Raw genomic sequence first — 12,165 nt, forward strand, 5'->3', positions numbered from 1 at the left:
AAAGAGAAATTAGGAGCTAAGGGATTCTCCTCCTACACCCACCTCGTCGTCGTCTCAAAACTTCTGCATTGTCAAGTTGATTTTTGATTTAGTCATTTTTCGACAGTGCGGCTTTGGCTGCGACCACGGTCAACACGTAAGTTACGGATTGATCGCGTGCCTATGCTTCGCTCGGCACGAGCTTTCAAGAACAGATATCAAGAAAAGCAGTCGCAGCAACCACCACCCAAGCACTACAACACCTCTGCTGAGCCCGAAAGCCGGCCCTACCATCATTTTACCCCCAGTGCCTGCCCTGGCAAACTACAATCTTTCGCCGGAGCATGGATTCCTGCCTCCAGAGCTGCCACTCGAGACCTTACCCGCCATGTACTATGCGAAGTGGGAAGCAATTGTGGCAGATCTGCAGCCGTTACTCCTCAGCAAGCGTATTCGATTAATGATTGATCGTCTTCCTCGTCTTTCCACGGATCATCTGCAGGCGGTTGCCGAGTGGCGTCGCGCATATGTGATATTGGTGTTCTTGCTCCATAGTTATATATGGGGTGGGGATCAGCCAACCGAGGTATGAGGGTTCGCGAATACGGCCTTTCAGCTCGAATCTCCTACTGAAGGACTGAGAAGGCATTGGCTGACACCGGATTCCTCTTTGATAGAGGATTTCGCCACAGCTAACGGTTCCGTTGTTTCAAGTCTGTGAGCGCCTGGAGGTGCCCCCCGTAGCGACCTACGCGGGAGTCTGTCTTTGGAACTACAAGCCAATCTGCGCCGATGAGCCTACCAATGGCCTAAATAGTCTTGCGTGCCTGCAGACATTCACCGGTTCTCTCGACGAACAGTTGTTTTATTTGGTGTCAGTGGCAATCGAAGCACAGGGCGCTCCAGCACTTCCCCTAATGCTCCAGGCGATTACGGCCGCTCGCGCCGGCGACACGTATCAGGTCACAGGCTATTTACAGCAAGTCGCAGAGATCATCAATAAGATCACCTTGCTCTTACAATGTTTGTATGAGAATTGCGATCCTCATTGATTTTATCGCCGTATTCGTCCCTACTTATCCGGCAGTAAGAATATGAGTGAGGCGGGCTTGCCCCGCGGTCTGCTGTACGATGACGGGACTAACCCCCTCAGTATCGCCAGTACGGTGGTGGGAGCAATGCGCAGAGCTCGCTGATCCAGTTCTTCGATATTGTCCTGGGCGTAGAACATCGTCCGACCGGAGTCACTTGCAACGAACAGAAGAAATCACGGTCTATTTCAGATACAGCAGAATTAGGCCCCGGATCTATACATGAAATGCGCGAATATGTGCCCGGGTCCCACCGTCGGTTCTTGCAGGATGTCGAAGCGGTTGCGAACATTCGCTCATATGTTCGCACTCGGCCCACGGATTTAGCTTTGCAATCTGCGTACGACGCCTGTCTGTTAGTGCTACGAAACATGCGCGACCGGCACATTCAGGTCGTTTCCCGCTACATTGTTGTCCAGTCCCGTATGAATCAACAAACCCCAGAACCCGATATGTATCCTACGGCAATGAATCTAGCTACTTTGGGTCCGAAAAATAGCAAAGGGCTCTTTGGCACAGGTGGAACGGCGCTTATTCCCTTTCTGAAACAACCCAGGGATGAGACAGGGGAGCCTGTTATCAATGCATGGGCGCGACGACTACCGAGTCAGCCCAGCTCACTTGGACCGGGATCGTTGAGTGAGGTCGAAGGGCAAGCAGGTGGTTATCTTCAAGTGGTTGATCTCTGCGGGACATGGACAGCTGGCGATAGCGAAGGTGGCATCTGCCGCCGGTGAGTTGTCAATCTGAACTGCCACTGTCATAACAAGTGGAGTGCGCATTACGCCTGTACAATAAACATATCTCTATCTTTCATGATGATGTGAGAGCATTGCATGAAACCAGCACACTGTTGCCTATGCGCCGCTAGATAGCGGACAAGAACCGATCTTGACGCCCGTGATGGGATGCAGCTACGGTAGGGGCAGCTGCACGATGTGTGAGAGGGATGAGGAGTGAGATTGCTACTGGGGAGAGATTCTATCTAGGCTATGGCTGCGGTGAGTCGGCAGTATCACATGCCACAAAACAGCCCGAAATCAATAAGCCTTGTCTTTCAGAGCCGACTATGCTGATTGCTTCCCCTGCGTGTGCTTGACACCACGTGAACGTTCACGCTCAAAGCCTCGCGAAAAGGTCACACTAGATGGATGATCAATAACTGGGGAATGAGGTACTTGGTCTTCACTGATCCAAGCAAACCAACTACGAATTCAGAATTCAATCCCTTAAGGCCTTCTTTCACTCCAAGGAATCCATCATCGTCATTTGCAAATCCAATTACTAGTAATTATATCTAAAGCAACAACAACACTGGCACCGTTTGGCGTGTTTTAGATAACATTATCGGAAATTCCCCGACGGATGTGAGCCCCCAATACTTTATCTACCATTTCAATGTGGTCAGTATTTGGATGCGCATGGCTTAAATAGTTCATCCCTTCTTTCCCTTATAGCTTAAGGGCGCGCCGTCTAGAAAGGGCTGGGCAGGGCAACGCTCAGTATAGCATTTCCCACAGTACCGCCAATATCAGTAACGTTGCTGCCGACCCAAAAACCGGTGCCATCGATAAAAACAATAAAAACACTGAAAACATCTCCCACCACCCCAGAACACCTGAGACCAGACCGGCGTTTCCGCCAATGACGCCATTGGTAGTCTGATCAGAAATCAGGGTCCTCGTGACGCCAGCGTCAAGCAGAACGGCTCTGGCAAGGCAGATCGTCGATCTTGTTGTGTGCGCTCGAATTCGGGGGGAAGACTCTCTTGTTGCTGCGTACAATCTTTTTTCTCTTTTACGCAGGTTTAGCGACTGCGTGATGATTCCCCATCTGACCTGCCTTTGGTACAGAGTTCTATATCAATAACGATACATTGCCGTATCTTCTTCCTCCACCCTACAGCTTTTGTTAACCAACACTAGGGACTGGTTCTCTATAACTTTGAGCTCCTACATCCCTATGTCAACATACATATTTCTAGTTACCCGTGAAACACTACAATATGCGTCTATCAATAGGTTCATGGAAGCTCGCTTTACAGCCACATGCCTGTCTATTTATTAGTATGTGTACCTTCCCAGCTGGAGCCTTATGTTCGTTTGCAACGAAACCGAAAAGTCTGGCCTTGACAGTGTTCAATCTTAGTACGAGGCTCCGAGCTGTAAATGTATTTACAATTAGATCAAATAAGCATGAGACGGACGGCAACGTTGGTAGTTAATGACAATGAAGAACGAGGGTATAAGCATACAAGGCAGACGTATCAATATAGACAGCAGGCTCAGTAAAATGTCATGGATGTAGATGCTAGGAAGAGGTCCTTGCCAGAGCGATTCCTGGTTTTCTTTCAAGTTCTCGCATTGGGAATAGCAGATACTCAGAATTATTCGTCCAACGGGCAAGGTAGTACGTCCCTCCTCCCTAAATGTGATTTCTCTAAAGCAATTTCAAACCATACTCAGCTGCTCCCTCATCCACCCCAGGCAATAAATGATATGACCTCACCTCATTTGACATGGTAAGATACACCGCCATAGCACAGTCCATCGACAGTAGGTAAAGCGGCTTGGAGGGGGCCAGTTACGCTGCGGAGCTACCCTAGTTAGGATTTACGGTAGAATCCCGAGTTCCGAGTTGTTCTAGTAGGTGTGGACGACTTTGTTAGCGTGTGGGTCATGAGAAGAAATTGCCCTGGCAGCTTCGGCTTGTTTTCGTCAGCGGGAAATGCACATGATGTCGAGGATATTATGTTCTATATTCTGTATGAACTTAACTCTATTCTTGTGCCCAGCTTCTGTGTGTGGGCTAGATGGTCTTGCTCAAGTATGAAACAAAGACGTTAATTGGTTGAGATGATGGATGTGATACTTCTCCTGGTTGACGAATACCCTACCTTTTCTAATACGGTCAGACTACCGAGTGAACGCAGACTCCCTCCTACGGTGATATCTAGGAATTCTACGCGTGGAAAGTATGGGAAGCTTCAACATCTTCCGTCTGTGGTCAAAGTGAAGGAATGATACTCGAGATGACAGTCTAGTGCGCAGATTTATTCGCGTGGGTTAGATCCAGTTCTTGAGCGGACCGCTGGTTTTCTACTCTTTGCCAGCGTCTTTCTGCTCGACGCCGGCCTCCCGAAGAGGCTGGTTTCCGATGGGTCTAGGCCCCCTTTCTGATATGGATATGGTAGCGCCTTTTGAACTGAAAACGGTCTACCTTTTGTTTAATATTCGAGTAAAATAAGTCTCTAATAGGTTGTCTTTTATCGTAAGGTTGTAGGATCGCGACGAGGGACAGCCATGAACGGATGGCGTGAGCTTTTGGAGCTTGTTGAATAGTGACTTGGTATCTCCCCCTCCCCGGCAGCAGTTTCTTTAGTGCAGTCTACCCGGATGACACTGAAAACATTTCAGTATAATTCCAAGAGTCTTCTCTCGTGATCTCTCGTGTGTCAGTGAGTTATACCTGGCACACTGCTTGTCTACAGGGATATTGCCATGTTGAACAGAGGATAAAGAGCAATGTTGAGAGTGTCAGGTTGTCACAAGCTTGAGAATCAGCTCTCCGTAGCACTTGCACTGAGGTCAAAGCAGGCTGCGGAAAGTGCGGGTCGCGAGAATCGATTAGTGTAGCATCCATTCAGACCACTGCAAATCTGCATAAGGTGAGCTAAATTAATCAGCTCTGATGCTGGGCAGATCATATGGGAAGAAGTGGCTGATCATATGGCATACTGTGTGCACCTACGCGTGAGACATATGCTATTGTTCAGACCCAAACAGAAAATGGGCCTATTTGGTTGCCGAGAGCTCGGAAGTGTACGAGAGAGGATCTGCCTTCCCTACCCAATCTGAACAGGTCAGACGGCGAAACCATGACTTTTCTTGTGAGTTTAAGTACCCATCATCTTACAAAACTTCGAACAAGAAATCATTACATAAAATATGAGCGATGACTCAGAAAAAAAGCTACCATGTGTTAGCTGCCTAGCCTCCAACACAGTCCACAATTTACGGATCGGGGATGTGCTGGCAGCATCGGAAAACAACACTTTACCTACCTTTATAGCCGTGCTCGCAATGAATTTTCCACACGTAGGAACAAGCTTTCGGGATGGTCGAAAAGTGGGCTGCAGCCTTTCAACCCAGAGAAAGTTCTTGGAGGCATCCAAAAGCCTCCCGAAGAAATAGCGCAGCTCCAGCCTGATGCCGGGGTCAATGCTCCTCACCCTTCTTCTGATGAGCCTCCTGTCACGCCCGTCGCGTTCGATGGCGTATGCCTTCTACGAAAAATCATTGAGGAGGATGTACGTAATCTAGATGTGCGTGGCAAGCTTTGCTTTCAAAAAATGCTCAACGCTACCGAAAAGGCATTTGCGGGACGTTCCCTTCTTCTTCAGCGGAACCAAGAATTATTCCAACAGAATGAGAAGGAAATCCGGCAAGTTGTGAAATCGACGGTTGTTGGCAAGGCTACGGTCATGAAGTACGAGGATATTGTTGAAGCAAAACGAAAACGGGAGGAAAAGGAGTTCTCCCGGGTGTTGAAAAAACGCAAAACACGAAGAAAAACCCCAGAACCAAGAGAGAACATCCAAGCACATGCTCCTCGGCCTATGGAGGAGTTTTGCTCTGTTCTCCAATTTTGATCAAACCAAGTCCCTCCACATTTTAGCTATTCTCTCTTCTTTCTCCTCAGCCATGGTAACATTGTGTTCGATTTTCGTGTCAACCAGTTCCCAGAAAAGGAACGTTGACCCGCCATACGTGCCACACATTGAAATATCGAAAGCGCAAGACCTCGGCATCCCTCGAAGCAAGGTACAGTCTTGACCTCGTCCGTGTTCTTCTTTGCTTATCACCATGAGCACTCTAAAATCGCAATATGAACAAATTGTTAGCAAAAGTATTTGCCTCATGGATGGTGGTCTAGCATTGATGATGCAAATTGCTCGTTCCCAGGTAGCTGCGGCAGTGGCCATCCATAGCAGATTTGAGAAAAATGCCCAGCAACGTGCCATCTCATCCCTCGAATACATTAACATTGTCCTCCTCGGTGAGGATGAAGAAATCGGTGATATATGCGAACGCGTACGCCGTATTCATGACGGGGTACAAGGGGCCGAAGGAGACGAGTCATACAGCACATCTGATTCGGAATTGCAAAATTGGGTGGCAGGGACAATCTACTGGGGATGATAGAGGTATATGAAAAAGCCTTCGGCGAGCTATCTCCAGAGTTGTCAAACTATATATACCGAAGATTTGCAAGGCTAGGAACTACACTGAATATGGAACACAATAAGTGGCCAAGCGGTAGAGCCGCATTTTGCTCGTGGTGGAACGAGCAATGCGCGTCGCTAAAATATTCTGAAACGTTAGCGGTCCTTCAGAAGGATATTCTGGACATACAGAGATCCATGCGGTGGCCTCTCAAAGCTATATTCGCCGTTGGTAAGCCTTTTTCCGAGCTTCTATGATATCAAACCTACCACCAGTGGTCAGCGAGAGGTTTGGGCTACGATCGACTGTATACACGCGAATGCTAAACGCTGTCTTGGAGTTCTTTATACGTTCGATCTACCTGTGGTTGCCTTCCCGACTGAGACATGCTCTTTGCCATCATATAATTAAATAGTATAGGTCGAAAAATCGGTTAAACCTTTCATAAGTTAGACTTGCTTCAGCTTACGACCCAGCCCTGTTGACTATATCCAGATCCGCACGTCTATTTTACGTCATCCATATTGGCGCACCATAAAGCCACGTGGCCGAGTGCACAAATTCCGTTTCCATGAACCAAGCGCGTACCACATGCGACTTTAAGCCGTAACAGACCACCCCCCGCCCCCGCACACAGTTCAGGCAGTACGGCACTAAGTCAGCCGCTGATTCAGAGTCGAGTCCTGCCTGTGTACTGACTAGTAACTACAATTCTACGTCAACTCGAGTCATCCAAAACCTTCGATCACACTGATCTTCAAGTCTCGAGAGCCTGAAGTATGAGCTTCAATTGGATATGAGTGTATATGTCTTTCTCCAATTTTCGAGCTTAAAATTATATTCAGCTGCCATCTTCCAGGTTGCCGACGATCAACAGGCTATTCAAATCAAATCTGCTTTACCCTCAAAGGTATAATCTCAGTAAGGTTTCGGGGTCTCTTACAAACAGAAAAGTCTTGCATTAGTAACCCACCCACTATATCATGGCTAATAGCGCTTCTCTACCTGTTCCGTTTTTCGAGGCTTTGATGTGAATGCCCTGACAACTTCGAACCTTGGTGGATCCCAATTATATTCACTACGTACGTCTCCTTGATGAATTGTCTTTGTTTAGGGCGTAACTTACAATTCCAGCAGGCCACTCTTGCTGGCTAGCATGATCATGTTCCAATCTCTCTAGGAGCTTTGCATTATGGACCTTAGCATTTGCTGCACTCATCACCGTTATTCTACTGTGCATGGAAATCATTCACCAAACTTGGCAAAGACCCAAGCGCCCAGAGGCTGGCTATGTAGAACGATACCTGCAGCTCCGGTATAGCGCTCAAAAACGGCGGAATAGTCCTTGGCACGAAACGTGACATCCGATGACTTACTTCATCATGGACCTTTGCAATTTCTCGTTCAAAATATTTGACTACGTCGTTTTTCTGTGGCTAGTATCGTATCCGGTAATGGGTTGTGTCGTAATATTTTTTAAGCAAGTGAATCCACCATTTCTCCGCATAGGCCCCTCGACGTCACATAGTACCAGTCAACCTTTCCGGAGAATTTTGGAATAATTTAAGAAATCGATCATAATCAGTACTCTGCCAGCTTCATTAGTTCCGCTCGTTTCTGCTTTTTATGCTGAGATTACTGTCAAATATAAGGACCCGAAGTTCACGTACAACAGGGTCGCAAATGATGAAAGGTAACAAAGAGGCCTCTTCAATATCCGGAGAGGAAAATCCGCCATCTTTCTGTCTCCATGTGAAGAGTGTAGTTCTTTGAGCTGTTTGCGGTGTTCGAGAAAAGAGAACTGTTACTGCCTTCAACTGTGGTCTCCTGCCCTTGCTCCCCCTAAGGCCCTTGATCATGAAGTATACGAATAAAATAAACCTGAGTAAAATGTTAGCAACTATTATCATTCACTTAAAACCGCAATCCTCACATTCCGTCTGCTCCGTCGCCAACCTTCTTCCGTATCTCCTCGAGAAGATCCTGAGACAAAGGTTTTTCTGTAAAATCATGCCGCTGAGAGTGTTTTGCTGAGACCTATGAACAGATATCGGAGTTGACAGCCTGCTCATTAAGCAGTAGGCAACTTTCCTCTCCTATCACAATTGGAATACGGCGCAGAAAATCGGACTCAGGTCGACTGGTATAGAGCACCTGGACATGGGCCAGCTCTGGCCTAGACAATATAAGCTCTATCCACTTGAGAATGTCATTCCTTGTTATTGATTCATCCAATGCATCCAGAACGATAAAAACCCTCCTCGGGGCTTCGAGCGTTTTGAATGAAATAGCCGAGAGCTCCTTTATCTCAGGTTGGCTTTTCCGATTCTGATGCACTTGAAATAACGCATGAAGATGAACGGCAGATCATAAAGCTGGAATATAAGCGACCTCAGCATGCTTTCATAAGTCTGCTTTTTGGTGTTACTAAAGTCAAAGAAAAATTTGAGGATAGGACCGTTGTTTCCCATCGCGAGGTGGTCAAGGACGGTAATACTGAGAATGGTCTTTCCGCTTCCCGCGAGCCTGTACAGCCACATATGTCGACATGACCCCGAATACCACGACCAGAAGATAGGGTCCTCCAGGAGCCACGCGCCTGTTCCCTCATGGTGTAGCTCTTTGGCGTGGTTGGCAATTGTAGATGGGTCGGGGGGATCAAGCCAGCTTTTGATATTATCAGTACGAAGTTCAGACTTTATAGAATCAGTCGTAGCTTTCGTTGCGACTGTTATCTGCTGTACGCAATCGATCTGTTGTTGCACTACTCTCAATCAGTATGTGACCAAGTGTAAAGACTATTAGATCTTGGGTATTTGTAGGTTGTGAAACACCTCCAGCTAGAATATTGAGGTAGGTACTAACCCTTCTCCACGATAGCTTTCGCTGGGTCCTCCGCATCAACAGCACTGGGCTGCATACATGTCAAAAGTTTCTTTTCGTATGCAGCGGCCAAGGTTGCAGCGTATTATTGCCACGTTTTCTTTTTCCCTGAGTCCGCGTAGTCACAAATGCCTCGAATGACAAGACATGGGAAGTCATTCATGAGCCCAGCGGCCTCCATCTCCACGCACAACAAGTGCCCGCCATATGCTTTGTCGAGAGAGTTGACACAGACAAGATTGAAGACCATCACTCTTCGCCGCTCTCGCCGGGCTCGAACTTCCCGAAAGCGACACACTGCGAGCCGGGCCAAGGTCCATCGTGGTAATTGATGAACCGGGCTTGACGAGCCGCTGTACGGGTGATTCTGCAGCCCGCGAGTCCATTCCGCCCGGTGTTTGGGGTGGCACATAGGACATGAGATGCTGATGTGTTTTGGACCCGTTGTTGAACTGGCTGTGAGACGAAAAGCGTACCCCGTTGGACATGGGATTTTCCACAGTGCCTTGGTTGGGGCAATGCGGGAGCTCCATATAGCGCTTTGTCGGTGGACATGCCATCATATTGTGACATAAGGGATCACTAGGCCCGGGAAGGGAGCATAATGAAATGGTCTTATGGCGAAGAGAGACCGGGCTGGGGAGAACTCTGTCGTAAACATGATATTCATATGATAGCCGCAATGGGCCACGGAATAACCGGGACACTAGAGAGAGAAACAAGGCTTTTAAATCACATCTGGGCAACACCTTGCGCCGAAAGAAAAATGAGCAAATAAGATGGGATATTTGACTGAGCAATGGTCTCGATTATGCTGATGCGTCCTCGGTGGATGTCGGAGATCAATGAAAAAGCGATCAGAGGGTGGTGGTTTACACTGGGGTACTGGACCACGAGAAAGCAAGGATGAAGGATGAAGAGTCAGAGTGACGCCACTCCGGTCAAAGGAAGATGCAGAGAAAGATCGATGTGTTTGAATTGGCTCTTTGAAACCGCTCGTTTCGATCTTGTCCTTGCGGATGGTCAGAAAGACTTGGTTCTCAAAGCCGGAAAGAGCAATTTATGGCCGAATGACACCCTACTACCCTCTCTGGGATCTGACGGGGGAGAAGCAATCTGGAGTGATTGGTTGGATGTAAAAATCACATGTCACTCGGATGGGGCCTGACTGGAAAGAGAAAGAGCGGAAGGGGAAGCAGAAGGGGGAACAAATGAAAGGCAAGCTTCAAAGCAACTATGATCCCAAGATCAGGAGGCATTGCTAGACATTCATATGATACAAAGTCCATCTCACCGGCTCCTTAAAACATTGCTACCTAGATTGAATCGAAGCTGCTATGTCCGACTTCACTTTCGGAAGCCAATTGATTGTGATTGCTGGAATCCAGTAATCGTCTTTCTCCTCAATGGTAATGGAGTTCGCATGCCTTATGGAACCAAGGGCAATCTGAAGCTGGGCATATCCGTTGGAAAGCTGGGTGAAAGCGAAAGTGAACCCATTTTCACGAAACGCAGAATATTGTTCTGGCCAATGTTTTTCACCTTTCTCCATTCAGCATTTGCTTGCCTGAATGGCGACTGCATATGGTAGAAATGTGCTGACGCGGTAAGTGTGCGGACATGGAGCAGCTGATTGCTGATATCTAAGCTCGCGGTTTCACTTGAGAATCTGGTCAGGTCGGAGAGTTTAGACCGAGTTTACGCGAGGCTTGGCTGCGACACCCTTGCAATGTAGACATCCAGTGATGTCACTCGAAGACGTCTCCATACCGTGGATAATCCATTCGTCGAGCGCAGCTTCGCCGTTTCTTCTTTGACAAGATTTTCTGCCCGTGAGAGGGGAGGTGTAATGGCAGTCTCTTTGATGAAATTCACTAGGGTGCTTGAAGGACCCTGAACCGTGATGGATATATAGGTGTGTTGTAGTTGTGACTACGCTTGTTTCTGGTCAGAAGATACCCAGCCAAGAGATCGGTTTAGTCTTTCAACGAGTCGCACGGAAATGAACAGGCCAGAAGGCCGTATTCGGCACCGAACGGTGCGTCTCGCTCGCTGAGGGATCTCCTCCATGTGTACTGTACGTTTCCTGTACCTCTCTCTTTAATTTAGAGCGACGCCCGGCAATACAAAATCGCTGGTTTCGAGAGAAGTTTTATATCATTTCGCTGCTTTGATAATACACGACCAGCCAATTCCCAATTTATCGGTCGATTGGTCCCGTCAATATTATGTTTAGTGGACAGCGTTACGAATAATAGCGCCGAGGGAAAGCCTTTGATATCCGGTTGACGCTACCGAATCAGAAAGTCTAAGAGAGATTGGGGGAGGAATATTACTGGGATTTAAGCCCTGACATTGATCCTCAGAATGTTCAAATGCCATCGCCGCCTAGGGAGAGGAGACGAGCATTCCCATTATAGCTCTAATCCCACTCCACGGATGCTCAAATAACTCACAGAGTTCTGTGATGTTGCTAATATGAGATTCCCATGTTGAACACCTGCGACTGAGATTTTGAGAGCTTTCTGTACACAATAGAAGAGTGAAAACAGGACCGGGCTCATAAGCACATTTGGGGCCACCACCAGGCCAACCATGTCATATCCATTTTCTCAACAAACATTTATCCTTCTACGCTGGCTGCCGTACTGGGAATTCGGAAGACTAATGATCAGCCTATTACTGATGCCATTGAAGCTCATCGGTATCCAAGTTGATTGAAACACGCATGATATTGCGAAAATGTGCTAGTGGACCCCGGTCCTCTTACAAGGTTGACTATCTTTAATCCACTTTTCGCTCTAAGCCTGAACAAAAAGAAAATAATCCGAAGCGCTCAAGGACATATTCTTTTCTGGTTACGGGGACCTGAGTCATTATGTTTCGAGATCGTATCGCTGTGTAAGCCCTGTCTTTCTATATTTCCCTCGGTATTTGTCGACGCCTTCTCCTGATTCCTTGGTATCCCATCCAACTTTAGTATCCAT

General features: G+C 47.6%; 4 protein-coding genes across 4 annotated transcripts; 3 read left to right on the top strand and 1 right to left on the bottom strand.

Moving 5' to 3' along the window:
- Positions 1-367: 367 nt before the first annotated feature.
- On the top strand, positions 368-1,807 carry N7539_008625 (indoleamine 2,3-dioxygenase; the record flags this gene model as incomplete). The annotated part of the gene is made up of 3 exons (XM_056938220.1): positions 368-565; positions 657-941; positions 1,133-1,807. The coding sequence occupies 3 exons, from the start codon at positions 368-370 to the stop codon at positions 1,805-1,807; spliced, it is 1,158 nt and encodes a 385-aa protein (XP_056786602.1).
- A 3,140-nt stretch (positions 1,808-4,947) lies between these two features.
- N7539_008626 (uncharacterized protein) lies at positions 4,948-5,721 on the top strand (the record flags this gene model as incomplete). Its single annotated transcript, XM_056938221.1, has 2 exons — positions 4,948-4,959; positions 5,056-5,721. 2 exons carry the CDS (start codon positions 4,948-4,950, stop codon positions 5,719-5,721), a joined length of 678 nt encoding a protein of 225 aa, XP_056786603.1.
- A 214-nt stretch (positions 5,722-5,935) lies between these two features.
- On the top strand, positions 5,936-6,271 carry N7539_008627 (oxygenase MpaB family protein; the record flags this gene model as incomplete). Its single annotated transcript, XM_056938222.1, has 1 exon — positions 5,936-6,271. One exon carries the CDS (start codon positions 5,936-5,938, stop codon positions 6,269-6,271), a length of 336 nt encoding a protein of 111 aa, XP_056786604.1.
- Positions 6,272-8,598: 2,327 nt separating this feature from the next.
- N7539_008628 (PfsNACHT and ankyrin domain protein) lies at positions 8,599-9,741 on the bottom strand (the record flags this gene model as incomplete). Its single annotated transcript, XM_056938223.1, has 3 exons — positions 8,599-9,059; positions 9,161-9,209; positions 9,370-9,741. 3 exons carry the CDS (start codon positions 9,739-9,741, stop codon positions 8,599-8,601), a joined length of 882 nt encoding a protein of 293 aa, XP_056786605.1.
- Positions 9,742-12,165: the final 2,424 nt, after the last annotated feature.

Source organism: Penicillium diatomitis (genome assembly GCF_028827545.1).
Source record: "Penicillium diatomitis strain IBT 30728 chromosome Unknown utg000013l_segment0_segment0, whole genome shotgun sequence".
In the NCBI taxonomy this organism is placed as follows: Eukaryota; Fungi; Ascomycota; class Eurotiomycetes; order Eurotiales; family Aspergillaceae; genus Penicillium; species Penicillium diatomitis.